General features: G+C 46.7%; 1 protein-coding gene across 1 annotated transcript in view; it reads left to right on the forward strand.

Moving 5' to 3' along the window:
- Positions 1-2,284: 2,284 nt before the first annotated feature.
- The window catches only part of LOC129703620 (probable cation-transporting ATPase 13A4), a 47,765-nt gene continuing 23,973 nt past the window's right edge, over positions 2,285-26,076 (forward strand). Inside the window, exons 1-15 of the mRNA XM_055646225.1 lie at positions 2,285-2,584; positions 4,327-4,470; positions 4,830-4,900; positions 6,184-6,264; positions 8,357-8,426; positions 9,003-9,137; positions 12,380-12,452; positions 13,370-13,501; positions 14,052-14,219; positions 15,682-15,839; positions 16,493-16,681; positions 18,944-19,005; positions 20,138-20,288; positions 22,321-22,404; positions 24,148-24,304. Coding sequence (XP_055502200.1) covers positions 2,372-2,584; positions 4,327-4,470; positions 4,830-4,900; positions 6,184-6,264; positions 8,357-8,426; positions 9,003-9,137; positions 12,380-12,452; positions 13,370-13,501; positions 14,052-14,219; positions 15,682-15,839; positions 16,493-16,681; positions 18,944-19,005; positions 20,138-20,288; positions 22,321-22,404; positions 24,148-24,304 — 1,888 coding nt within the window. The 5' untranslated portion in view covers positions 2,285-2,371. The remainder of the gene's footprint in view (positions 2,585-4,326; positions 4,471-4,829; positions 4,901-6,183; positions 6,265-8,356; positions 8,427-9,002; positions 9,138-12,379; positions 12,453-13,369; positions 13,502-14,051; positions 14,220-15,681; positions 15,840-16,492; positions 16,682-18,943; positions 19,006-20,137; positions 20,289-22,320; positions 22,405-24,147; positions 24,305-26,076) is intronic.

Below are 26,076 nucleotides of genomic sequence, written 5' to 3' on the forward strand. Positions count from 1 at the left end.
AAAATTACAAAAAAAAACAAGACTTAACACAATTTACATAAATATCCATCACAGTGAATCTCCAACACCTCCTCACTGCGATGGAAGGCAAAGTCTTACCTCTTCCCTTTGTTCTTCTCCCGCGGTCCAGCAGTCCAACTGCAGTGCCGAGGCGAACTGGGGCTCCCGATGTTAAAGCCCCCGGCGGGCGATGGTAAGTCCTGTGGCCATTTAAGCCACACCGGGCGATGTTAGGCCCCGCTCCTAGTCCTTTAAACCCCGCAATTCCAGCGGGTGAAGTTGCCGTTGCAGGAGCTCTGAAAAGCGGTCTCCCACCAGGGACCTGCGAGCTCCTGATGTTACCGTCCACCGGGCCCGCGGCCGGAGCCTCCGAAGCTCAGAAGTCGGGGCGCCGCCGTGTGCCACCTCAGCTCTTCCCGCTCCGAAGTCGGCCAGCTCCGCGATGTCAGGTCCGCAGGCTCCGCGACTGTAGCCGTCAGGTTGGTTCCGGCCAGAGGCCATCGCTGCCTCCACGATGTTAGGCCCAACGACATCGGAGACTTGGCAGGGAAAAAGTCGTGTCCTTGAATGGGGAAGAGACTAATGGTTTCCCCCACCCCCCAGGGGTGCACCTATTGTCTATTGTCTACTAGTGCACCAATTGTCTATTGAGATCAAACAAAGAACAAAAGACAGATTAAGATAAATTGGATAGGTATATCTGGACGGGAATGGAATGGAGGGTTATGGTCTGAGTGCAGGTAGATGGGACTAGGGGAAAATAAGTGTTCGGCACGGACTTGAAGGGCCGAGGCGACCTGTTTTCCATGCTGTAATTGTTATATGGTTATATGTTATATGTTATATAGGTGACGTTTCACAGAGTGCTAGAGTAACTCAGCAGGTCAGACAGATCGTGACCCTTCTTCAGATAGGCTGGACCTGAAATGTCATCCATTCCTTCTATCCAGAGATGCTGCCTGTCCCAGCGTATATTTGGGTCGAGACCCTTCTTCAGACTGATGTCGGGGGCAGGAAGATGCATAGATAAGGAAGTGTAAGGTGTGAAAACAGGACCAAGGAGCATGTAGAATAGGTTATTGTTAGCTGGGAGAACAAAGCAAACCGGGAGAAAATGTAGTCGGAGACAGTAAGACTGGTCAGAGAACTGAGAAGGGGAGAGATGATGGAGAGGAAAAGCAAGGTCTACAAAGGACAAAATGTGTGAGAAAGAACGGCAGATGCTGGTTAAAATGTAAGGTAGACACAAAATGCTGGAGTAACTCAGCGGGTGCGGCAGCATCTTTGGAGAGAAGGAATGGGCGACGTTTCAGATTGAGACCCCTCTTCTGACTCGACCCGAAATGTCACCCATTCCTTCTCTCCAGCGATGCTGCCTCACCTGCTGAGTTACTCCAGCATTTTGTGTCTACTCACAAAGAACAAAGCCTTGTTCTCACCGCATAATGTTAGTTCTTCTATAAATACACATTCTAAAATACATTTCTGGAATGTTACTGCAGGTAGAATGAATACTGATGTTATCTCCAGGACAAGTCAATGATGTTTATTTAATAAAAGCAATGACGTGCGGATGCCCCTAACTGCACAATATCCAATGTTTAAGAAAGAACTGCAGATGCTGGAAAATCGAAGGTAGATAAAAATGCTGGAGAAACTCAGCGGGTGAGGCAGCATCTATGGAGCGAAGGAATAGGTGATGTTTCGGGTCACCTATTCCTTCGCTCCATAGATGCTGCCTCACCCGCTGAGTTACTCCAGCATTTTTATCTGCACACAATATCCAATGGTATTTAATTCAAGGGGAGTTTATATGTGACATTTACTGAGGAACAGTGGAATTCATTTTTGTGTACAGGTCCGTACAAGAATCATTATACATAATCATAAGATACATCTTAGATAAGCATCTGAGATACAGTATAAGTATATAGCAGCAGTACACTGATACAGTGTATAGAGTCTAGTCACAGAGTGCTGGAGAAACTCAGCGGGTCAGGCAGTATCTGTGGAGAACATGGATAGGTGACGTTCCACACAGGTGAAGCAGCTTATAATGTCTCTGAGAGAACCTCCTGTAGCTAATAGAAGTGCTTTTCACTTTACTATGATTTCTGCAGAGAGTAAATCCTGTCCCATGCATAATCTGAAATATAAGTTATTTATGATTTTTCACTAGATTCTGCAAATAAATTTTCAATGCATTTTTTTCAGTTAAATCCTGATTACCGATGACTCGCTAATTATTGAACTATTTTATTGTGATAAACATCGCAGTATGGGAGAGATTGATCAGCCATGGTTGAATGGTGGAGTAGACCTGACGGGCCGAATGGCTTAATTCTGCGGCTATGCTTTATGAAGGTTACTGATGACTAACCAGGCCTGTTTCACGTGCTGTTCTGTACAGGAGATCTACGGTTACCGAGCGTGCTGCTGCCGCAGAGCCCTGTGTACAACAGCGACTGTCCTGTCCGCTGGCTTTCTGCTGCTGCTCTTCTACTGGAAGCCGGAGTGGGATGTGCGGGCTCAGTGTGTGCGCTGCCTGTTACAGGAAGCCGACACTATCCTCCTCAGGACCACCGTAAGTCTCTACGCTAAACTACCGTACAGTAAGTCTGCACCAGGGGTTGGGAATCTGCCGCCTTAAAGGGCTGGTCCCACTTTCACGACCTAATTCGCAACCATTTTTACTCGTGGACATTTTTCGCCAGGCTAGAAAAAAACGCCCCGACCTACTTGATGCCACGAGTACCTACGATGCTGCCTGTGGAGAACATGGATAGGTGACGTTTCATAGAGTGCTGGAGTATCTCAGCGGGTCAGGCAGCATCTATGGAGAACATGGATAGGTGACGTTTCACAGAGTGCTGGAGTAACTCAGCCGGTCAGGCAGCATCTGTGGAGAACATGGATAGGTGACGTTTCACAGAGTGCTGGAGTAACTCAGAGGGACAGGCAGCATCTGTGGAGAACATGGATAGGTGACGTTTCACAGAGTGCTGGAGTAACTCAGCGGATCAGGCAGCATCTGTGGAGAACATGGATAGGTGACGTTTCACAGAGTGCTGGAGTAACTCAGAGGGACAGGCAGCATCTCTGGGTAGAAGGAATGGGTGAAGTTTTGGGTCGAGACCCTTCTTCAGACTGATCTTCATTTCTAAAGGCTGTAAAATATAAAACCATGTGGTAGTGTGCGTCTGAACCTTTCGCCAGGGTGGAAATGTCAAAGACTAGAGGGCGCAGCTATAAGGTGAGATGGGCAAAGTTTAAAGGAGATGTGCGGGGCAGGTTTTTTTACACAGAGGGTGGTGGGTGCCTGGAACGCGCTGCCAGGGTTGGTGGTGGAGGCAGATACGATTCTGGTGTTTAAGAGACTTTTGGATTGGCACCAGGATATGCAGGGAATGGAAGCATATGGATCACGTGCAGGCAGAGGAGATTAGTTTATCTTGGCATCATGTACGGCACAGACATTGTGGGCCGAAGGGCCTGTTCCTGTGCTATACTGTTCTGTTCTGTGTGTGCATGGAATTCCACCCTTTCTCTCACCCAATCCTCAAAGATTCTTCTTACAATTTCTTTGGCTAAGTTTTAGCCCTCTGTATAGTTGGCTTTGTTCTACCGATGGTACTTGAGTCTGACCTGATGGTGTTTGTTGTGAGTATTATCTGGTCTGATTGAATAGCATGCAGATCAAAGCTCCTCACTGTACCTCAGTACAGGTGACAACAACAAACCTAAGCTGTTTGGTCATCTTCTCTCATATCTCCATGTACACTTGATGGCAATTTTATTTTATAATTCTCCAGTGCAACTTACTATGCTCCGTTTTGTTAACGATGTAACATAAATACTGTAAATCTGTTCTGTTTAAGTCTGGTCACTGGTTGTGATGCCATCTGCCTGAAAGAGGTTTCCATATCTATGCTCAAGTCGTCTTGTTGAGTCTCATTGTCTGTAACTGGTTTTCACCGAGCCCACAGCAAACAATGGCCTGTTTTCTTTATCATCGTTACTTTTTTGCATATCTTTCATTCATTAGTTCTTTATCTTGCTACATCACCGTCTATATCTCTCGTTTCCCTCTCACCTGACTCTTGGTCTGAAGAAGGATCTCGCCCCGAATCTTCACCCATTCCTCTCTCCAGAGATGCTGCCTGTCCCGCTGAGTTACACTAGCTTTTGTGTCTATCTATGTTTTTAAAGTCATTGGGAACCAGCTCTAATGCTCCTGTGGTGGAATTTCAATGGGCAATTAGATATTTTCAAACCGAGGTCCTACACGCATAAGCAATGCTGTTTTAATCTTAATTTCCTGTTCAGGATGAACATAAAGCCTGGACCAAGAAGAAAATAAAGTGGATGGACTTGTCCTTGCTCAGTAAAGCAACAAATGGTCCCCAATATCCCGACCTATCTGATGAGACATCTTTGCTGCAAAGAATTATCATGAAACCAGAGTCTAAAGTAAGACCTGGCTTTTGCATCTTATCTTTTACCTGAACCAGTGCTTTGTTGTGACGTTTCAATCAACCAGCACCTTTAAAAAAACGATAAAACTAGATTTTCAACTATTTCGATTTTTAATTTTTAAGTTTATCAATTTTTAATGATCAGTATTATTATTTATTACTAGCTGATTGGTCACAGGATCGAAACAGGAGGGGTTATACAGATGGAAAATATTGTTGATAAATGTAGCAGTTTGTTCTTTGATAAAATAGAAAACATAAAACTCTGGTTTGAATAATGTATTTTGTTTAATTATGAATATTTCCCTGTTTATTTTCCCAAAATATCTTTATTCTCTTGATGGATATTTGTAGGTACGGTATTTTGAAATTCAAAAGTTAAGGTACATCTGGGACTTTAAAGAAAAACAATTTGTTAGACCAGGGTAAGTCTTAATTTTAATTAAGTTTAACGTTGTGGTAGGATAAGTGGAAGCTAGAATGCGAGTGTTTAGCATTTGTTGGAGTGAATCATGGGCCTGTCCATCATTTCCGCGTAATTTACGCAACATCTTTTACGCGTCACGACGCACGATGCGCGCATGGTGACACGCACGTGATGCGCATTACGCGCACATGGTGCATGATGACATCGGCAGTGACGCGCGGCGTTGCAGGATTTTGTGATGTACAAAATCTTTGCACGCCATCTGCGTGACACGCAAATGATGGCCAAGTGAGACAGGCCCTTTAATCATCTGTAGTTTCCTTTATATAGTAGATGCTGGCAGCCTGCTTGATAAAAATAGACCTCTTGGTGCTCCTGAACACATCATCAGTGATGTAATCTGGGGTCATTGAGTGTTTCAGGTCTTTCAACATCAGGCACCCTCACCCAGGCGACCCAGCCGCAGTTGATCAGAACACGACTTGTGTTCAGGTGGCATTCGCTCTTCCCCATAGACCTCCTCTCCTAATCCAGAGCCATCTCGAGGCCTTCTCCACTGCCTCTGTGGTGTTTTTGATGGCTGTAGGTGGTGAGAGCAGGTACTGAGGGAGGATAGTTCTGGGATGCCAGAACCAACTGTTGGGCCTTCCCGAGGTGTCGTGGGCCTAACTCAACAAAACACCAGTAAAGGGAGATGTCCACTTGATAACCCCGACGTACTGGCATCGACACCATCAACCATCAGCTTTTTTAAGATGTTTAAGGAGGAACTGCAGATGCTGGAAACATCGAAGGTGGACTAAAATGCTGGAGAAACTCAGCGGGTGAGGCAGTATCTATGGAGCGAAGGAATAGGTGACGTTTCAGGTCGAGACCGGGAAGCATCTATGGAGCGAAGGAATAGGTGACATTTCGGGTCCAGACCCTTCCGCGTCTGGACCCGAAACATCACCTATTCCTTCGCTCCATAGATGCTGCCTCACCCGCTGAGTTTCTCCAGCATTTGTATTGACCTTTGATTTTTCAATGTGTTTGTTAACATGCAGGTAACGGAATATTCCATGTGGAGTTAGTTATTGTCCGTGGCATAGGTGTGTGTAATCAGATTTAGATAGTACTTTGGCTTTGGCCTTGGTTTTCTCGCTTGAGCGCTTATCCTCGTGTTATAGCGCAGGTATCTGCTGTTTTCATTGTCATTTAATTACAAGTCCATTTGACTTTCTCAAACTGAAGTAACGTGTCGGTGTTCAGACGTATTCTTTAATTTATTCTTTTACTCAGAGATCTGGAAGAGAGACATACTTGTGCAGATATTCATCACAAATTTGGATGTGGACTAAGTATGACAGAGGTCATCACCAGGTAGTTATGACTCGTGGATATTATATTCTGCTGGGCTGTGTGCGCAACTTCAAATCTGTTTTTACCCTCGGCCATTTCAGGATTCGACAATAGACAATAGGTGCAGGAGTAGGTCACTCGCCCCTTTGAGCCAGCACCGCCATTCAATGTGATCATGACTGATCATCCCCAATCAGTGCCCCGTTCCTGCCTTCTCCCTATATCCCCAGACTCCGCTACGTTTAAGAGCCCTATCTAGCTCTCTCTTGAAAGTATCCAGGGAACCGGCCTCCACCGCCCTCTGAGGCAGAGAATTCCACAGACTTACAACTCGCTGTGTGAAAAAACGTTTTGTCGTCTCCGTTCTAAATGGCTTACCCCTTATTCTTAAACTGTGGGCCCCTGGTTCTGGACTCCCCCAACATTGGGAATATGTTTCCTGCCTCTAGTGTGTCCAGGCCCTTAATAATCTTATATGTTTCAATAAGATCTCCTCTCATCCTTCTAAACTACAGAGTGTACAAGCCCAGCTGATCCATTCTCTCAGCATATGACAGTCCCGCCATTCCGGGAATTAACCTGGTGAACCTACGCTGCACTCCCTCAATAGCAAGAATGTCCTTCCTCAAATTAGTTGGAACATGGCTGGCTTGGGAACCCTGTAGGAATCAGACTGTTGGACAAAAAACACTTTCTGTATCTGTAAGATGCTGATCTACACCAGTCCCACCTGGCCACGTTTAGTCCAAAGCCCTCTATACCTTTCCTATCCATGTTACCTGTCCAAGAGTCTCATAAATGCTGATATAGTCCCAGCCTCAACTACCTCCTCTGGCAGCTCGTTCCATACACCCACCACCCTCTGGGTGAAAAACTCTAAAAGAGGTCAATTATTCAATGCCAGAGATTTAATTTAGTTTAGTTTAGAGATGCAGCACGGAAACAGGCCCTTCTTCCCACTGAGTCCACACCGACCAGCGATCCCCGCACATTAATACATTAACACACATTTGGGAAAATTTACATTTACACCAAGCCAATTAACCTACAAACCTGCACTTCTTTGGAGTGTGGGAGGAAACCAAAATTTTTGGAGAAAACCCAAGCAGGTCACGGGGAGAACGTCCAAACTCCGTACAGACAGCACCTGTAGTCAGGATCGAACCCGATCTCTGGCGCTGTGAGAACTGTAAGGCAGCAACTCTATCACCGTGCCATGCTAATGCCCTGATGTTGTTCATCATTTATTATTTTGTTAAAAATACTCAGTTCATTCAACAAGGCTCGACATTTTCAAGTCGTCACAATGCTGATTCCTACTATCAGTAAATGTCAGTTTTGTACACGGGGAGACAATGCGGATATGAAACGGCCTTTCATACTCAGTATTTGTGGTATTATCTGTTTCCATCTGTTCAACTTTCACTAGAAAACTAAGCTTGCTTCAAATTCTGAACTATTTAATTTTCTAGATTTGCCACATCCAGCAATGATTATTTCACTAATTTTATAGAGAAAATGTGTGGATGTTATTTATGTGTGCATCTGTAAAATTAATAATTATTCATAAGTCTTAGGAGTAGAATTAGGCCAGTTGGCCCATCAAGTCTACTCTGCCATTCAACCATGGCTGTTCTATCTCTCCCTCCTAACCCCATTCTCCTGCCTTCTCCCCATAACCTCTGACACCTGTACTAAATTATAATTAATTTAGCTTATTGTCACGTACCGAGGTACAGTGAAAAGCTTTTTTGCTGCGTGCTAACCAGTCAGTGGAAAGACTATATATGATTACAATCGAGCCGTCCACAGTGTACAGTTGATGGTGTGTAGGAAGGAACTGCAGATGCTGGTTTAAGTGATAGATAAACACAAAATGCTGGAGTAACTCAGTGGGACAGGCAGCATCTCTGGAGAGAAGGAATGGGTGACCCTTCTTCAACACCAGTCTGAAGAAGGGTCTCGACCTGAAACATCACCCATTCCTTCCCTCCGGAGATGCTACCTGTCCCGCTGAGTTACTCCAGCACTTTGTGAAAAGTTGATTGTGTATATGGTTGGCTGCGTGATGGAGAGTGGAATATACTAATGACCCTATGATATTTAAATGCAGGAGATTAATATATGGACCGAATACAATTGAAATACAGATTTCTCCAATCTGGAAGCTGCTTTGTAAAGAGGTAAGTCTGGTTTGCAGGGGACAGGCACGTATGCTTACTATTGAGGGGGTGCAGCGTAGGTTCACAAGGTTAATTTCCGGGATGGCGGGACTGTCATATGGCTGGGCTTGTGCACTCTGGAATTTAGAAGGATGAGGGGGTCTTATTGAAACATATGAGATTATTAAGGGTTTGGACACACTAGAGGCAGGAAACATGTTCCCGATGTTGGGGGAGTCCAGAACCAGGGGCCACAGTTTAAGAATAAGGGGTAAGCCATTTAGAACGGAGACGAGGAAACACTTTTTCTCACAGAGAGTTGTGAGTCTGTGGAATTATCTGCCTCAGAGGGCGGTGGAGGCCAGTTCTCTGGATACTTTCAAGAGAGAGCTAGATAGGGCTCTTAAAGATAGCGGAATCAGGGGATATGGGGAGAAGGCAGGAACGGGGTACTGATTGGGGATGATCAGCCATGATCACATTGAATGGCGGTGCTGGCTCAAAGGGCCGAAGGCCTACTCCTGCACCTATTGTCTATTGTCTGCTCGTGCTTAAAGAGAGATTAACGTTTATATCACACTTCCCTTTTTTTAACAGGTCTTGAATCCATTTTATATGTTTCAAATATTCAGCGTGTGTCTCTGGCTATCTGAGGACTACACTGAATATTCCATAGCACTCATCATCGTGTCTTTCATCTCCCTCGCTTTGTCCGTGTACGATGTCCAACAGGTGAGTGCTATCTCAGGGAGTTGTTGCAATTTGGGAAGTCCAACAAGGGCAGGATCCACACAGTGAATGGTAGGCCTCTGGGTAGTGTGGTGGAGCAGAGGGATCTATGAGTACGGGTGCATGGTTCCTTGAAGGTGGAGTCGCATGTAGATGTGGCGGTCAAAAAGGCTCTTTTGGCACATTGGCCTTCATCAGAGTAGACAGTCTTTCCAGGTGAGGAAGAGGTTCACTTGCACCTCCTCCAGCCTCATCTACTGTATCCGCTGTTCCATCCTGTATCTCCTGTATATCGGCGAGACCAAGCGCAAGCTCGCCGATCGTTTCGCTGAACACCTCTGCTCAGTCCGTCTAAACCTACCTGATCTCGTAGTTACTCAGCACTTCATCTCCCCCTCCCATTCCCACACTGACCTTTCTGTCCTGGGCGTCCTCCATTGTCAGAGTGAGGCCCAGTGCAAATTGGAGGAACAGCACCTCATATTTAGCTTCGGTAGTTTAAACTCAGCGGTATGAACATTGACTTCTCTAACTTCAAATAGCCCTTGGTTTCCCTCAATCTCCATCCCCTCCCACCTTCCCAGTTCTCCAACCAGTCTGATGCCTCTGATTATGTTTTATTTCTGTTTGCTTTGTTGTCACCAACTCCTAGATAACAATGCTATTCTACATTGGCTTTGATCTGCATCTCTTGATCTCTTACACTGCCTTATCTCTGTAACCCCCTCTCCCCTGAAGCTTAGTCTGAAGAAAAGTGTCAACCTGAAACGTCATCCACTCCTTCTCTCCAAAAACGCTGCCTGTCCCGCTGTTACTCCATCATTTTGTATTCTTCTATTAGGTATAGAAGTTGAGAGGCCATGTTGCAGTTGTATAAGACGTTGGTGAGGCCGCATTTAGAATATTGTGTTCAGTTCTGGGCACCATGACTCTTGACTATAGGAAAGATATTGTCAAGCTGGAAAGGGCACAGAGAAGATTTACGAGGATGTTGCCAGGACTAGAGGGTGTGAGCTATAGGGAGAGGTTGAGCAGGCTGGGTCTCTATTCCATGGAGTGAAGGAGGAAGATGGGTGGTCTTATAAAGGTGTATAAAATCATGAGAGGAATAGATTGGGTAGATGCACAGAGTCTCTTGCCCAGAGTAGGGGAATCGAGGACCAGAGGACATCGGTTCAAGGTGAAGGGGAAATAGGAATCTGAGGGGTAACCTCTTCACACAAAGGGTGGTGGGTGTATGGAACAAGCTGCCAGAGGAGGTAGTTGAGGCTGGGACTATCCCGACGTTTAAGAAACAGTTAGACAGGTACATGGATAGGACAGGTTTGGAGGGATATGGACCAAATGCTGGCAGGTGGGACTAGTGTAGCTGGGACATGTTAGTCGGTGTGGGCCAGTTGGGCCAAAGGGCCAGTTTTCACGCTGTATCACTCTATGACTCTATTTATGCTCATATTTATTTCAAGAGGGCTGGAATACAAAGAAAGGGATGTAATGCTGCGGCTCTGTAAGGCACGGGTCAGGCCGCATTTGGAATATTGTGAGCAATTTTAATCACCATATCTAAGGAAGGATGTGCTGGCTCTGGAGAGGGTCCAGGGGAGGTTTACAAGAATGATCCCAGGAATGAGTGGGTTAACCTATGATGGGCGTTTGATGGCACTGGGCCTGTACTCGCTGGAGTTCAGAATGTTGAGGGGGGGCACCTCATTGAAACATATAGATTTGTAAAAGGCTTGCATAGAGCTGATGTGGAGAGCATGTTTCCACTAGTGGGAGAGTCTAAGACTAGAGGTCAGAGCCTCAGAAATAAAGGACGTTCCTTTAGGAAGGTGATGAGGAGGAATTTCTTTAGTCAGAGGGTGGGGAATCTGTGGAGGCCAAGTCAGTGGATATTTTTAAGGCAGAGATAGATAGATTCTTGATTAGTGCGGGTGTCAGCGGTTATGGGGAGAAGGCAGGAAAATGGGGTTAGGAGGGAGAGATGGATCAGCCATGATTGAATAGCGGAGTAGACTTGATGGGCCGAATGGCCTAATTCTAGTCCTATCACGTATGAATTTATGACTCTATATATGAGGGTCCTTCACCGTCCCAATGAGGCAGAGCATTAGAGCCAGTGCGAGGGGTTGTACTTCGGAAGGTCGAACGTCAGGGGCAAGTCTACAATTAATGACAAGACCCTTAACAGCGTTGATGTCCAGAGGCAACCTGGGGTCCAAGTCCATAACACCTTGGAAGTGGCCACACAAGTAGACAGAGTGGTGAAGAAGGTGTACGTTATGCTTGTCTTCATCAGTCGAGGCATTGAGTACAAGAGGCAGGAAGTCCTGATGCAGCTTTATAGGACTTTGGTTATAAATGAATGAATACATTTATTGGCCAAGTATTCACATACAAGGAATTTGCCTTGGTGCTCCGCCCGCAAGTGACAACATGACATTCAGTGCCAGTTAGGAATGACACATAAAACATTAAACATTAGTAATAAAACATTATTGATTAAACACGTGAATTAAATAAAATACCAGAGCAAAAGGAGGCTACAGACGTATGGTTATTGAGCAGAGCTGCTACTCGTGGGGAAAAAAGCTGTTTTTAATCTCTGGCTGTGGCGGCTTTGACAGTCCGGAGTCGCCTTCCAGAGGGAAGTGATTCAAAGAGTTTTTTAGGACTTTGGTTAGGCAGCATTTGAGTATAGTGTGCAGTTCTGGTCGCCCCAATTACAGGATGTGGAGGCTTTGGAGACGGTGCAGAGGAGGTTCACCAGAATAATGTCTGGATAACAGTAGATGAGCTACAGGGAGAGCTTAGCATTAGGGTGAGAGGGGCAAAGTTTAAAGGAGATGTTTGGGGCAATGTGTTTTTACACACAGATGTGTGGGGGCCTGGGGTGGTGGTGGAGGCAGATACGATAGTGGCGTTGAAGTGGATATGCAGGGAATGGAGGGATATGGATCACGTGCAGGCAGATAAGAGTTAATCTTGGCATCATGTCCAGCGCACACATTGTGGGCCGAAGGACCTTTTGCTGCGTTGTGCTGGTCTATGTTCTTTGAGGTTATAATCAGCAGTTTCACAGCATTCTGCGAGTACAGCTGTCCTGAATGTTTAAATCTTCTGTTGGATTAGAATGTTTTAATTTCCGTTAATTCCATCGTCTGAACCGTGACAAATAATTATTTCATGGGTGAGGTTTCACTGCAAGAGGCCGTGTGATTCACACATTACTTTACTGTTTGCAGCAATCAATAAAACTATACAGACTAGTGGAATCCCATAATAACATGACGGTCACAGTCTACAGGAAAAATACAGGTGAGCAATCTTCATTCCAATACAGGTGTTACATTCCAATACAGGTGTTACATTCCAATACAGGTGTTACATTCAAAGACAGGTGAGCAACCTTCATTGAGCAACCTTCATTGCTGATAGTTTGCTTTTGACAGCAGGGGGTGGCATGGTGGCACATCAGGTCGAACTGCTGCCTGACAGTTAGATCCCGACCTTGGGTGCCGTCTGTGTGGAGTTTGCACGTTCTCCCCGTGATCGCGTGGGTTTCCTCCGGGTGCCCCAGTTTCTTCCCACATCCCAAAGACTGCGGGAATGTAGGTGAATCGGCCCCTCTGTACATTGCCCCCAAGTGTGTAGGGAGTGGATTAGAAAGTGGGATAACACAGAACTAGTGTGAACGGGCACTCGATGGTCGGCGTGGACTCGGTGGGCCGAAGGGCCTGTTTGCATGATGTATCTTTCCATCCACGTACAAGGAATTCTTGTTTTAGTTTAGTTTAGTTTAGAGTTAGAGCACGGAAACAAGGCCTTCGGCCCACCGAGTCCGCGTCGACCAGCGATCGCCCGTTCACACACGTTCTACGTTATCCCACTTTCTCATCCATTCCCTGCACACTAGGGGGTAATTTACAGAGGGCCGATTAACCTACAAACCTGCACACTAACACTATCGTACACACACTCGGGATAATTTTACATTCATACCAAGCCAATTAACCTACAAACCTGCACATCTTTGTATTGTGGGAGGAAACCGGAGCACCTGGAGAAAACCCACACAATCACAAGAAGAACGTACAAACTCCGTACAGGCAGCACCCGTAGTGAGGATGGAACCCGGGTCTCTGGAGCTGTGAGGCAGCAACTCTACCACTGCACCACCACGCTGCTTCTTCCATCTATTCCACCCCAGTTATTGACGCTGCTTCCACCCGCAGGGTATGAGGAGGTGCCGTCCTGTGAGCTGGTTCCCGGTGATGTCTTCATCATCAGCGGCAACAAGCAAGTGTTGTGCTGCGACTCCGTGCTGATCCAGGGCGGCTGTATTGTTAATGAGGGCATGCTCACAGGTGAGGCAGTCTCCTTCACTCACAGGAACAGAATTAGGCCATTCGGCCCATCAAGTCTAATCCGCCATTCAATCATGGCTGACCCGACACCCGTACTAATCAAGAATTTATGCAAGTGTGGAAAGGAACTGCAGATGCAGGTTTAATTCGAAGATAGACACAAAATGTTGGAGTAACTCAGCGGGTCAGGCAGCATCTGTGGAGAGCATGGATAGGTGACGTTTCACAGAGTGCTGGAGTAACTCGGGGACGTATTTAATCGGAACTTCAGAGGGGCTTCCATAGGGTGGTGGGTGTAGGATAGTGTCAGTGTGCAGGGATCACTGGTCGGTGCGGACTCGGTGGGCCAAAGGTGGGCCTGTTTCCGTGCTGTATCTCTAAACTAAACTAAAAGTAACCAAATTCCTCACCAGAGATGCTGCCTGTCCCGCTGAGTTACTCCAGCTTTTTGTGTCTATCTTAAAAGTAACCAAAGTTGTGGGTTATGTAAGCAATGGCTGTTGGCTGATTGCGTTTTGTTGATGAATGTAATCTTTTATTTCCCACCCAGGTGAGAGTATTCCCATCACCAAGACTCCATTACCCAACGTCGCTGCCCACAGTTGCTGGAACGGAGTGACTGAGGAGCACAGGCGACATGTACTGTTCTGTGGGACCCAAGTGATTCAGTCCAAGCCCGTTGGCCAGCCCAGAGTGGAAGCGGTGGTCTTTCGAACAGGTCGGTCAAAGGCCGCAATCATCGTGTCTTCTTTTATGGCGTGAAGGAAACTTGGTTGAATGAACGGATGAATGAATGAATGAATGAACAAACGAATGAACGTTAGAACGAACGGACGAATGGATGCATGGATGGACAGACAAAGGCAGGAAGGAATACTCATTTGTCACATGTGACAAGTCACGGTTATATTCATTGTTTTTTGCAAGGTATGCAAAGAGTCGCCAGCTAAAGGGCACTGACAAAATTACAAAGTATCCCCCCACGCTGGGTCCTCCTTTGTTCCCCCCCCATTCCCCCCCCCTTGGAGGTTCCCCCATATTGAGTCCCAGAACCAGAGACCCTGGTTTGATGCTGACCCTGGGTGCTGTCTGTGTAGAGTTTGCATGTTCTCCCTGTGACTGCATGGATTTCCTCCGGGCGCTCCAACTTCCTCCCATATCCCAAAGTCGTGCGGGTTTGTAGGCTAATCAGCCCTCTGCAAATTGCCCCCTGTGTGCAGGGAGTGGATGAGAAAGTGGGATAACGTTAAAGAGAAAAACATTTCTTGCACCAACAAGATCTTTTTGCAGATAAACACAAAATGCTGGAGTAACTCAGCGGGACAGGCAGCATCTCTGGAGGGCGGGAATGGGTGACGTTTCGGGTCGAGACACTTCTTCAGTCTGATGTTGGGGAGGGGGCAGGACAGTGATAGATTGTAACCGGAAACAATAAGACTAGTGGGAGAACTGGGAAGGGAGAGGGGATGGAGAGACAGGGAAAGCAAGGGCTATTTGAAGTTAGTGAAGTCAATGTTTATACCGCTGGGGTGTAAGCTGCCCAAGCGAAATATGAGGTGCTGTTCCTCCAATTTGCACTGGGACTCACTCTGACAATGGAGGAGGCCCTGGACAGAAAGGTCAGTTTGGGAATGGGAGGGGGAGTTGAAGTGCTGAGACACCGGGAGATCAGGTACGTTAAGACGGACTGAGCGGAAGTCTTCAGCGAAGCGATCGCCGAGCCTGCACTTGGTCTCGCCGATGTTGAGAACCTTTTTGCACATTACAATAGACAATAGACAATAGGTGCAGGAGAAGGCCATTCTGCCCTTCAAGCTGGCACCACCATTCAATGTGATCATGGCTGATCATCCACAATCAATACCCCGTTCCTGCCTTCTCCCCATATCCTCTGACTCCGCTATCTTTAAGAGCTCTCTAGCTCTCTCTTGAAAGCTTCCAGAGTACTGACCTCCACTGAGGCAGAGAATTCCACAGACTCACAACTCTCTGTGTGAAAAAGTGTTTCTTCATCTCCGTTCTAAATGGCTTCCCCCTTATTTTTAAAGTGTGGCCCCTGGTTCTGGACTCCCCCAACATCGGGAACATGTTTCCTGCCTCTAGCGTGTCCACACCCTTAATAATCTTATATGTTTCAATAAGATAACCTCCATAAGAAAGTGGGAGTTTCTCTGTTTCAGGTTTCTCCACGAGCAAAGGAGAGTTAGTGAGGTCCATCTTGTACCCAAAGCCCATGGACTTCAAGTTGTACCAAGATGCCTTCCGCTTCCTGATGTGCCTGACCTTCATTGCCACCATCGGGATGATCTACTCAGTCTGCATCCTCCTCTTCAATGGCGTAGGTCCAACTCTCACCCCATCGCTCCAGCCTCACCCCACACTCTTACGCCTCTACTCCGACACCGACATCTCTTACGTTGATGATCATAAACGTCATTCCCTTATCCTGTACTGGCTCGATTGTAATCGCGTATTGTCTTTCTGCTGACTGGTTAGCACGCAACAAAAGCTTTTCAATGTACCTTGGTACACATGAAAATAAACTGAACACAACATGAACTCATCGCACACGCACACAGCCAGAGCAGTGAGTGGCTGAAACTACCGATCCACCTCCCTCTCACATACCCTGCTGGCTGCTTCTGCTACAGCTACATAAGGGATAGGAGTAGAATTAGGCCATTTGGCCCATCAAGAACTACTCCGCCATTCAATCATGGCTGATCTATCTCTCCCTCCTAACCCCATTCTCCTGCCTTCTCCCCATAACCTCTGACACCCGTATTAATCAGAAATCTATCTGTCACAGTCTGAAATATACCCATTGACTCGGCCTCCACAGCCGTCTGTGGCAAAGAATTCCACAGATTCACCACCCTCTGACTAAAGAAATTCCTCCTCGTCTCCTTCCTAAAAGAGCGTCCTTTAATTCTGAGGCTGTGACCTCTGGTCCTCGTCTGCTCGGGGGTGACTGGCGTCTTTGTGTTGTAGATGGCGACGAGCAAGGTTGTGCGGAAGGCACTGGACGTGATAACTATCGCAGTCTCCCCTGCCCTGCCCGCTGCTGTCACCATTGGCATCATATACTCCCAGCAAAGATTGAAAAAGAAGGGAATTTTCAGTATTAGTCCACAGAGAATCAACATTTGTGGACAGTTGAACCTCATCTGCTTTGACAAGGTACGCCTATCGATACATAGAGAAAGCCAACAAAACCTTATGACTTATGCCGATGTAATTCACCAAAACCTTACTCATACTTTGTTGTAATGAAATATAATTTAAATTATATGTCAGATCTGTCCAGCTTTAAAAATATACAGAACACAGATTTTAGACCTTACAGCGCTTGCAGCACCAGAGACCCAGGTTTGATCCCGGCTATGGGTGCTGTCTGTACGGAGTTTGTACGTTCCACCCCGTGACCTGCATGGGTTTTCTCCGAGATCTTCAGTTTCCTCCTACACTCCACAGACGTGCAGGTTTGTAGGTTAATTGACTTGGTATAATTGTCCCTGGTGTGTGTAGGATTAGTGTTAGTGTGTGGGGATCGCCGGTCGGTGTGAACTCGGTGGGTCAAAGGGGGCAGAAGGGCCTGTTTCTGCGCCATATCTCTAAACTAAACAAAACTTTAGGGATACAGTGTGGGAAGAGGCTGTGGCACTGCGCCACTGTGCCGCGGAGAACAGTGCAGCACAGGAAGGCCCTGATTCCCTGCGTGACTGTTGCACATTCCCTGCTCCATGTCAGGGCTTCATGTTAGTGTCCACAACAACTGGGTGGCAACTTGATCCTCAATGAAATCCAAATCCATTTTAATTCGGATGTGAATCGTACAAAATGGATGGAAATAGAATTGTTGTCATATATCTTCTTCTTGCATAGTTTGGAAATTGGAAAGGGTGCAGTGTTACCTGGGCTGTGTGTTACCTGGGCTGTGCGTTACCTGGGCTTGTGGGCGTGAGTTACAGGGGGAGTTTGGATAGGCTGGGACTTATTTCTTTGGCGTGTAGGAGGCTGAGGGGTGACCTTATTGAGGTGTACAAGATCATGAGGGGCACGGATAAAGTGAACGCTCACAGTCTTTATCCCAGGGTAGAGGATTCTAAAACTATAGGGCTCAGGGTTAAGATGAGAGGGGAGACATTGAAGAGGGACCTCAGGGTAAAGTTTTCACTCAGGGGTAGTCTGGAATGAGCTGACAGAGCAACCAATAGAAATATAGAAAACATAGAAACATAGAAAATAGGTGCAGGAGTAGGCCATTCGACCCTTCGAGCCTGCACCGCCATTCAATATGATCATGGCTGATCATCCAACTCAGTATCCTGTACCTGCTTTCTCTCCATAACTCTTGATCCCTTTAGCCACAGGGGCCACATCTAACTCCCTCTTAAATATAGCCAATGAACTGGCCTCAACTACCTTTTAAAAGACATTTGGACAGATATATGGAGAGGACGGGTTTAGGGAAGGATTGAGAAATAGAACTAGCCCAGTCTGCCAACTTGGTCGCAAGGACAAGGTAGGCTGAAGGGCCTGTTTCTGTGCTGTACAGCTGTTGCATTCTATCACTAAGAGCAAAAGATAACTGATTTGCAAATGTTAATAGAAAATAGAAAACTGTCTCGCGTTACATGTTATCATTTTGCTTTAATTATATATCATTGTGTGCATGGACATTTTTTGTGTGAAATTCATCACTATTTTGAATACTCCCAATAATGCTCACACTAAGGGTTTCGGCCTGAAACGTTGCCTATTTCCTTCGCTCCATAGATGCTGCTGCACCCGCTGAGTTTCTCCAGCATTTTTGTGTACCTTCAATGCTCACACTAATCTCACTGGAGACCTCAATAGGCTCCGACCACGGACCATTGGCAAGAAGCATTTCACTACACCTAGGTGTATGTGACCAATAAAATAACCTTTGAAACTTTGAGAAGTGGACTGAACTTTATTGCCTTCCCTCACTGTGGGAAATGCTGATCCCGCTGTGTGGGGATGTTCATGTTAAATTCTATCGTGTGTTGTGCTCTTTTTATTCGTATGGATGTATGGTAATTTAAATCTCACTGTACCAATTGGTACATGTGATAATAAATGTAACTTGAAGTTGAACTTGAACTATCAGTTAGAAATGTTCAGCTTTCTGGTCTGAAGACGGGTTCCGACCTGAAACGTCACCCGTTCCAATGCTGCCTGACCCGCTGAGTTACTCCAGCATCCACAGATGCTGCCTGGCCCGCTGTCTCCAGCATTTTGTGTCTATGTTTGGTGTAAACCAGCATCTGCAGTTCCTCCCCACACATGAAGCATTTTGGCTCTGGTAACACAAAGCATAATTCAGGCTCGAATGATCACCATGGTGGATGTAATATATCGGTTTATGTATGTGAATATTTTCATCACATTGATATAATATTTCCCTACTCTGTACAGACTGGAACTCTGACTGAGGATGGATTGGATCTGTGGGGCTTGGCAACAACTAAAGGAAAAGGGTATGTTCCCTTGAAGTGATTAAATAAACTCTGTAAAAGTCTCTGGCTTTTCCCAGCATGGTGGTGCAGCGGTAGAGTTGCTGCCTCACCGCGCCAGAGACCCGGGTTCCATCCTGACTACGGGTGCTGCCTGTACGGAGCTTGTACGTTCTCCCCGTGACCTGCGTGGGTTTTTCCCGAGATCTTTGGTTTTTTCCCACTCTTCAAAGATGTACACGTTTGTAGGTTAATTGGCTTGGTATAAATGTAAATTGTCCCTAGTGTGTAGGATATTGCTAGTGTCCGGGGATCGCTGGTCAGTGTGAACTCGGTGGGCTGAAGGGCCTGCTTCTGCTCTGTATCTTTAAACTAAATGAAATGTTGCTAGAATTGTCAAAAACGTTTTGAAGAAATGCGTTTGTGGTTAGTAGTGGCAGCTACATGTGTAGAGTGGGACTCCAGCGCTGTGCTGATCCGCTACGACCCTTCATAATGTGATTCAGGAAAGAAACTGTCCAAGGAATGTCTGAAGAAGGGTCCCGTCCCAAAACATCACCTATCCATGTTCTCCACAGATGCTACCTGACCCGCTGAGTTACTCCAGCTCTCTGGGTCTATCATTAGCCTATCAGTGTCTGGGCTGACCATCAACTACCCATTTCCACTACACTGTGTCTTTGTTGTTCCACTATCTATGGTTGATGTGTTACTCATACAGCACGGAAACAGGCCGTTCAGCCTAAATATGCTGACCAACGTGCCCCATCTACACTAGTCCCACCTGCTCACATTTGGTCCATATCCCTCTAAACCTGTCCTATCAATGTCTGAAGAAGGGTTTCGGCCCGAAACGTTGTCTATTTCCTTCGCTTCATAGAAGCTGCTGCACCCGCTGAGTTTCTCCAGCATTTTTGTGTACCTTTGATTTTCCAGCATCTGCAGTTCCTTCTTAAACACATTCAATGTACCTGTCCAATTGTCTTTTAAATATTGTGATAGTCCCAGCCTCAACTCCCTCCTCCGGCAGCTTGTTCCATACATCCACCACCCTCTGTGTGAAAAGGTTTCCCCCCGGGTTCCCATTGAACAGGCTCTTTCTGAAACGTCAATGTGTTGCTGATGTGTTTGTGACGAGATGTTTCCTGGTGACCAGGTTACAGAGCATACTGAGGTTCAGCACTGGGGTGCGCTTGCCCTGGGGACCTTTCTTTGGGGCCATGGCCAGCTGCCACTCTCTGGTCCTTCTGGACAACACCCTTCAGGGAGACCCTCTCGACCTGAAGATGTTCGAGACCACGGGCTGGGTAAGCAACTGGCTGTTTACAATAACGCTACGCTTTGCGGTTATTGCTATGAATTGTGAATTACATTCATTGGTTTGCAGAAGAGCATAGCTCTAGTTTTAATCTTAGAAATACAGCATGGAAACAGGCCCTTCAGCCCATGCTGGCCACAGGGTAAAGTTGCTGCTTCGCCGCGCCAAAGACCCACTTTCAATCCTGACTACGGGTGCTGTCTGTACGGAGTTTGCACATTCTCCCTGTGACCGTGTGGGTTTTCTCCGGTTTCACACAGAGTGTTGTGAGTCTGTGGAATTCTCTGCCTCAGAGGGTGGTGGAGGCCAGTTCTCTGGATACTTTCAAGAGAGAGCTAGATAGGGCTCTTAAAGATAGCGGAGTCAGGGGATATGGGGAGAAGGCAGGAATGGGGTACTGATTGGGGATGATCAGCCATGATCACATTGAATGGCGGTGCTGGCTCGAAGGGTCAAATGGCCTACTCCTGCACCTACTCCTGTCCTCCCACACTGCAAAGGTTTGTAGGTTAATTGGCTTCCGTAAATTGTCACTAGAATGTGGGATAGTGTTAGTGTCCGGGGATCACTGGTCAGCACGAACTCGGTGGACCGAATGGCCTGTTTCCACGCTGTATCTCTAAAATCTAAAGACCAACAATCACCCCTATACCAGTTCTATTCACACACTAGGGAGAACTTACAGAAGCCAATTAACCTACAAATCCGTACGTCTTTAGAGTGTGGGAGGAAACTGGAGCACCCGGAGAAAATCTCACGCAGGTCATGGGGAGAACGTACAACTCCGTAAAGACAGCGCCTGTAGTCACGATGGAACTTGTGTCTCTGGCGCTGTGAGGCAGCAACTCTACCGCTGTGTCACCGTGCCAGCTCTTGTTTATTGATTTTATTTTCCAAACTGTTTTAATCTAATTATTTTTATCTCCGCATCCCACTCTGGCCAGTCATCTTCTGACGTGAGGAGCAGACCTTCAGGCCCCAGCTGTGTCTGTAGATGCTCAGCCGCTGTTTCCAAAATTCTCTCTGCAACATCTTTGTTCTTTTAAGTTGTCATTAAAACTAACCTGTGATTGGGTCATAGACTCATACAGCACAGAAACAGGCCCTTCAGCCTAAATATGCCGGCCAACGTACCCCATCTTCCCTGGTCCCACCTGCCCACGTTTGGTCCATATCCCTCCAAACCTGTCCGATCCATGTACCTGTCCGATTGTCTGTCCGATTGTCTTTTAAATATTGTGATATTACCTGCCTCAACTACCTCCTCCGGCAGCTCATTCCAGACACCCACCATGTGATAAGGTTGCCCTTCAGGTTCCTATTAAATCTTTCCCCCCCTCACCTTAAACCTATGCCCTCTGGTTTTCAATTCCACTACTCTGGGCAAGAGACTGTGCATCTACCCGACCTATTCCTCTCATGATTTTATGCACCTCTATAAGATCACCCCTCATCTTCCTGCGCTCCAGGGGAATAGAGTCCCAGCCTGCCCCAACCTCTCCCTGTAGCTTAGGCCCTCAAGTCCTGGCAACACCCTCGTAAATCTTCTCGACACCCTTTCTAGCTTAACGACATCCTTCCTATTTCAAGGTGACCAGAACTGACCACAATACTCCAAGTGTGGCCTCACCAACGGTCTGTATAAATGTAACATCACGTTCCAGGTTCTGGACTTGTTTCCCTCACTGATAGATGAGCAAACATCAAAGGATGTTTCCACTGGTGGGAGAGACCAGGACCAGAGGTCACAGCCTCAGAATTAAAGGGCGCTCTTTTAGAAAGGAGGTGACGTCTGTACGGTCACCCAAAGAGTCTGACCTTTTTCTGGTCGCCGTATGTTGAAAATGTTCGGTGACCTGCTGCGACTATGACGGGTGCCAGCAGTCGCCGAAAAAATGGCGTAAGTGGGACAGGCCCTTTAATGGATGTGTTGACCACTGTCGATCTGGACAAGGTGGATAGAATCTGAAACCATTGTATTTATAGGTAAACAATAATGTTCTCCCTTTTATTCAATGCAGGAAATAGAAGAAAATGCAGTCTTCAAACACCCAACTGAGGATGCACATTCGTTCATTGTGAAACCAGGACCAACAGCTTACAAGGTGAACAGTGTCAACTAGAAGTGTCACAAAACCAAGAATGTTTAATTCATCCCAAATATAATATCAGTTCAAAGGTTGACACAAAATGCTAGAGTAACTCAGCGGGACAGGCAGCATCTATGGCGAGAAGGAATTGCCGACGTTTCAGGTCGAGACCCTTCTTCAGACTGAGACTTAGCCAATTCCATCTCTCCATAGATGCTGCCTCACCCGCTGAGTTTCTCCAGCATTTTTTGTCTACCTTCGATTTGTCCAGCATCTGCAGTTCTTTCTTAAACATTATATGAGTTTAGTTTATTGTCACGTGTGCCGAGGTACAGTGAAAAGCTTTTGTTGCGTGCTATCCAGTTTGTGGAAAGACAATACACGATTGCAATCGAGCCGTCCACAGTGTACAGATACATGATAAGGGAATAACGTTTAATGCAATGTAAAGCCAGCAAAGTCCGATCAAGGATAGTCCAAGGGTCATCAATGAGGTAGATAGTAGTTCAGGACAGCTCTCTGGTTGCTGTAGGAGGACGAATCTGTCCCTGAATCTGGAGGCGTGCATTTTCACACTTCTGTACCTTTTGCTCGATGAGAGAGGGGAGAAGACAGGTAGATCTGCCATCTACTGGTAGGTAAGTGCATTGATCCTTTGAACATCAATGGTTCCCAATAAAGAGCCTATCCCACTTGCTGATTTTTTCGGCGACTGCCGGCAGCATTGACTGACGTATCAAGTCACCAAAAAATTTGCAGCGTGACGGCGTATTGACGAGCGATGCTTTTTCAAGCGTCGTAACATGTTTTTTTGGCGCTGCTGGATTTTGAAATGTTCAAAATCTTTTGGCGACACTGATATGACGGCAAGTGGGACAGTCCCTTAAAGTCAAGAGTCAAGTGTGTTTTATTGTCACAGATACAACAATGACATTCTTACCTCACCCTTCCATATCTTGCTTCTCCCTCTCCCCGACTCTCAGTCTGAAGAAGGATCTCGACCAGAAACGTCACCCATTCCTTCTCCCCAGAGATGCTGCCTGTCCAGCAGAGTTACTCCAGCATTGTGTGTCTTTCTTCAATGCCATAGTCCTTTGCTTATTTTTTGTGCTCTAATGATTGTGGAAGCAAGCATGTAGTTAGCCTCAGGATATGTCTCAGTCATAGATTCACGGAGTGATGACTCCAAGACTCTGTGTCATGGGCTTGTATACTCTGGAGTTTACAAGGATGAGAGGGCATCTTATTGAAACATATTAGATTATTAAGGGTTTGGACAAGCTAGAGGCAGGAAACATGTTCCCAATGTTGGGGGAGTCCAGAACCAGGGGCTACAGTTTAAGAATAAGGGGTAAGTCATTTAGAACGGAGACGAGAAAACACTTTTTCTCACAGAGAGTTGTGAGTCTGTGGAATTCTCTGCCTCAGAGGGTGGTGGAGGCCGGTTCTCTGGATACTTTCAAGAGAGAGCTAGATACGGCTCTTAAAGATTGCGGAGTCAGGGGATATGGGGAGAAGGCAGGAACGGGGTACTGATTGGGGATGATCAGCCATGATCACATTGAATGGCGGTGCTGGCTCGAAGGGCCGAATGGCCTACTCCTGCGTCTATTGTCTATTGCGATACAGCATGGACACCGACCCTCTGGCCCAGCTTGCCCACACCGCCCAACATGTCGCACAACAGGGGCCACTGTGTGGGGGGTCGGGTCGGGGAGTTAACATTTGTTCAGATGTTTGTGCTGTGACATATTACAGGTGTCGAAGGCGGGGATTGTTGTCCTGAAGCAATACCCGTTCTCATCCCAACTGCAACGAATGTCGGTGGTAACGCAGGTGATTGGCAAGGCAAGTCTGTCCATCTACATGAAGGGGGCGCCCGAAATGGTCGTCCGTCTCTGCAAACCCCAGACAGGTGAGAAGTCCCAGGGGACGTGTCACGGGGAGAGAGAACGTGTCAGGCGGAGAGAGAGAACGTCAGAGCTGCCAAGTAGTACGGATTTTACGTATTTTGTACAGAAACGCGATTAGAATACGGATGTACGATTTCGCGTTGTTAAATACGGATTTTATATACGGAGTTCAGTTCAGTCTGAAGAAGGGTCTCGACCAGAAACGTCACCCATTCTCACGGACTGTCCCGCTCCAGGTTTAAACAGAGCACTGTCAGTTTAACGCGTGGGAATTTAAACGAAGAGCTGCCGGCTACAGCGCTGTGGGTTCTAACAGTAGCGCTACTGGCTGGAGCGCTATGGGCTTTAAACATAGCGCTGTGGGTTTTACACGTGGCGCTATGGCCGCAGCGCTATGGGTCATAGACTGTTCTGGAAAATTCTCGTATATCAATGAGTCTTTGAAATTCTCTTTCTCAGTGGAAGTTGAGCCTTTGATTATTTTTCAGGCAGTGGTAGAATTCTGGATAAACCAAGTGGTGAAAGGTTACCAGTGGGATTGCAGTTACATTGGGATTGGCCTTGATTTTACAGAACGGTGGGTGGGCTCAAGGAGGGGAGAGGGAGGGGTGGAGAGAGGGAGAGGGGAGGGAGAAGAAGAGAGGGAGGGAGAGAGGGAGGAAGGGGATAAGAGAGGGAGGGAGAAAAAAAGGAAGGAGGAGAGGAAGGGTGGGAGCGGAAGAGAGAGAGACAGAGGGAGGGAGGAAAGGAAGGAGAGAGGGAGGAGAGGAGGTAGAGCGAGGGAGCGAGGGATGGAGAGGGAGGCTTCCAAAATGGCCTCTACATCATCATCAGGTGCTAAAAGCAGGAAGGAGCCGTTCAAACAGAAGTATACAAAGACATGGCAATGAATGCACTGTCAGGTAAGGCGCGTAGAAGACATGTCAATTGGTAGCAAAGTTATGCTTTCTTGTTCTCTTACATGGGTATGACCGCACATTTAAAAAAAAAATCAGCAAAATGGAACAGCGTAAAAATACTGATTTCCTCAGCAAAATGGTTAGCTCCACTGTGCCACATTATTCTATAATTCTACTGGAGCGGTTGGACATTGTGAACCTTCAATGGGTTGGGATTGCAGGAATTTAGCCCTTCGGCCAGGTCAATGTGAAGGGATACCTGTTCCTGCCTTCTCCCAATATCCCCTATCTTTAAGAGAAGTCTATAACATCCACCGCCGTTTGAGAGCGGTTGGGTGGAGACCCTGGAGGTTAAAGGGATCTGATAGAAGTCTATAACTTTGAGATTCCCCAGGGTGGGAAGATCAAATACTAGAGGAGACAGCTTTAAGGTGAGAAGGGCAAAGTTGAAAGGAGATGTGCGGGGCAGATTTTTTTTACACAGAGGGTAGTGGGTGCCTGGAACGCGCTGCCAGGGGTGGTGGTGGAGGCAGATACGATAGTGGTGTTTAAGAGGCTTTTGGATAGACACGTGGATGTGCAGGGAATGGAGGGATATGGATCATGTGCAGGCAGAGGAGAGTTAGTCTTGGCATCACGTTGAATCACTTCCCTCTGGAAGGCGACTCCGGATTGTCAAAGCTGCCACAGCCAGACATAAAAACAGCTTTTTCCCACGAGTCGTAGCTCTACACAATAACCAAAAATCTGTAGCCTCCTTTTGCTCTGGTATTTGATTTAATTCACATGTTTAATCAATAATATTTAATTATTAATGTTTTATGTGTCATTCCTAACTGTCACTGTATGTCATGTTGTCACTTGCGGGCGGAGCA

Source organism: Leucoraja erinacea, chromosome 14, assembly GCF_028641065.1.
Source record: "Leucoraja erinacea ecotype New England chromosome 14, Leri_hhj_1, whole genome shotgun sequence".
In the NCBI taxonomy this organism is placed as follows: domain Eukaryota; kingdom Metazoa; phylum Chordata; class Chondrichthyes; order Rajiformes; family Rajidae; genus Leucoraja; species Leucoraja erinaceus.